At 35.6% G+C, this 2498-nt stretch overlaps 1 protein-coding gene across 1 annotated transcript; it reads right to left on the reverse strand.

The window, feature by feature from the left end:
• Positions 1–1824: 1824 nt before the first annotated feature.
• Positions 1825–2278, reverse strand: LOC148018633 (uncharacterized). Its single transcript, XM_087661911.1, has 2 exons — positions 2118–2278; positions 1825–2010 (listed from the first exon to the last, which is right to left on the reverse strand). Exons 1-2 carry the CDS (start codon positions 2276–2278, stop codon positions 1932–1934), a joined length of 240 nt encoding a protein of 79 aa, XP_087518037.1. The 3' UTR covers positions 1825–1931.
• Positions 2279–2498: the final 220 nt, after the last annotated feature.

Below are 2498 nucleotides of genomic sequence, written 5' to 3' on the forward strand. Positions count from 1 at the left end.
TCCAACTTCAAGTATTCTACACTTCAGTAAATTGTATTAGGCACTAGATTGCTAAACCTAAGATAACTACGGTTTCCCTCCATCTTTCAGGAGAGGCTTCTCATAAATTTCTCCTGCCAACTAATGGCGGTTTATCCAGGAAGTTTTGATATTTGACTTTAAGAAGTTTGTTTCATATAACAGATCCCTTGGATCTATTTAAATATCTCCATTTAAGTTCCTTTGTATATTTATCTTCTTCAACTGATTAAAATTAGTTCATTTTATTCATTTAATTAACAACAAACATTCAAATCAGAACAATCTAACGTTCTAAAAACCCATAACTTTTATCCCTTGATAAACGTCTCCCCACTTCGTACCGCAATTTCGTCGTTGCTTATTAGTTTTTAAGTACTTAATTCATTTTGCGAATATAACGTCATTTTCTTCTTTTTCTTCACTAAATACAAATCAGGACTAAACCAGGTACTTTTCACACTCCAACTAAATCACATACATAGTTTATTTTACATTCCCATATTCCCTGTTAATTTATAAATAAATCTTAGTAGCCCTTCACTCTTCCTTGCAATCATCAGATGATTTCTTTTTAATATGAACAAAATATAAATCTTAAATTTGGATGCTGAGGCTTTCCCTCATACCATCAAACAATTATTTTATTACGTTTCCAATATTTATAATCTGAATTCAAAGTTATAATTTTCTTATCATCAGCAAATATCATAAAATACTATTACATCTCTCAATTTTTTTACCCATCCCCATGTTATTGAATAGTACATCACGTATCATTTACTTACTCAAATTAGAAACACCATGTTTATGAAAAAAATGTTTTTTTTCGATAGAATATAATTAAACTGATGTTTCTTTTTATCTTAAAGCTTACAAAAATTCATCAACAATCAAGAATTGTCTTTTCAGCTTTCCATGTAAAGATTCGTATTTTTATTGATAGAGAACAATTTTTTATTTAAGTGAAAATTGCTATTTTACTTTGAACATAACTAGTTTTGAATTTTTAAATATGTTAAACCATCTCTAAAAATTCTGATAAAAATTCAATAAATTTCTTGAGTCATAACCCTTATAGAAAAAAATGTCACAACTTATAAACTTCCAATCAGCCATTTTATAAAAATTTATTTGAGTCGTTTTTAAGTCATTTTTAAGCATTTTCTACTATTTTCTATTTTCAATAAATAGAAACCAGTTCACATAAATGTAAAAAACCATTCAACATAGAAAAACAAGTTTCAAAGCATTTTCTAAAAATATTAAACTGAACATTTACTTATAATATATCATTCATTTTAGATAAATAGTTTAGGCATATACTTGTAAATCCCACGGGTCGTTGTCGCGCCTTTGAAAGCCGTGTCCTCTTGCAGTCCAACCAAGGAGAGTCTTGTGTCCCGCCAGTCGTTGCAATCGTCAGCTCGTCAATTTTTCTCTCCCTCTTCGACTTCGCACGACTTTTGCTCTATGACAATAGGAATGCCCCTTTTTGTTTCTTAAGTTTTAAGTTAACTCTTAATTAAGAGTTAATTGAAACTCTAGCTATGGTTTTGAATTGAAGAAGGCGTCGACTCTCAATGGCCAAGGTGACTATTGCAATATCTTTCTGATCTGTCTGCCAAATCGTACGCGAGCCGAGGCGATAAAACGAGAAGACAATCTTCATCCAGCCTACCACTTCAGATTAGACAAGTATATGGAAGCTCCGAATTCTCATAGAGAGAGATATGGCGTCGTGTGATGAAGGCATTGATGGAGCAATTCATCTTTCCTGCTCTTCATCAAATTCTCTTACTGTATCATACAAAAAATTGTACAATGGAAGCAGCCAACTTTGGTAGACCCTTCTGCCTTCACTGGACGCCGCAATGCCTAGAACTATTTTGTTACAGAAACGTTCTAGATCATCATGTATTCAGGTAATTGGCGGCCATCATAAGCTCCAGCGATATTTCAGGCTCAATGGAAAACTCGACTTCCTTACCACTCGCAAACTGTCAGAGACCAATAAAAGTACTGGCAGACTTTCTCAAGGATTCGGGTGCTAATTTCAGGGAACGCAACCTCTCCATACTCCTTCTCTTGAAAGTTACCTGTCAGAGACGCAGAAATCGACAGCGTGAAGGCGATAAATCAGAAGTTCTGTCGAGGTAAGCATGTTTTTGATCGTCTCGGAGAGGAGGGCCGCAGATCTGTCGATGACAAACTCGAAGCCTTCGGCACTGATGAGCTTGACGGTGTCCTCCTTCCTCATTGTAGACCGTCGCTAGATCTGCAGACCTATCCTCTCTTTCTATAAGGCTCTCCTCTCACTGTCTCGCGCTCTCTCTTTGAACAGTATGCAGGATGGCGCCTTATCTCAGAAGCGCACACAACTGCCATTTTTTTCCCCCCCAAATTTTTCGAGACAGAGAGACGTCACCAGAATGTAACTGCCCCCCCTCCCCTTGATATCAAGAGCCCACATAGGGTAA

This window comes from Lygodium microphyllum, chromosome 21 (assembly GCF_053477565.2).
Source record: "Lygodium microphyllum isolate KBCC chromosome 21, Lygodium_microphyllum_v1.1.10, whole genome shotgun sequence".
NCBI classification, from domain to species: domain Eukaryota; kingdom Viridiplantae; phylum Streptophyta; class Polypodiopsida; order Schizaeales; family Lygodiaceae; genus Lygodium; species Lygodium microphyllum.

What these genes read in the sequence shown, in the direction of transcription:
- LOC148018633 (XM_087661911.1), bottom strand. Translation starts at nt 2,278, where the DNA reads ATGAGGAAGGAGGACACCGTCAAGCTCATCAGTGCCGAAGGCTTCGAG. An exon ending in GATTTCTGCGTCTCTGACAG is followed by an intron (nt 2,011 to 2,117) that starts GTAACTTTCAAG and finishes ACAGTTTGCGAG; the next exon opens with TGGTAAGGAAGTCGAGTTTT.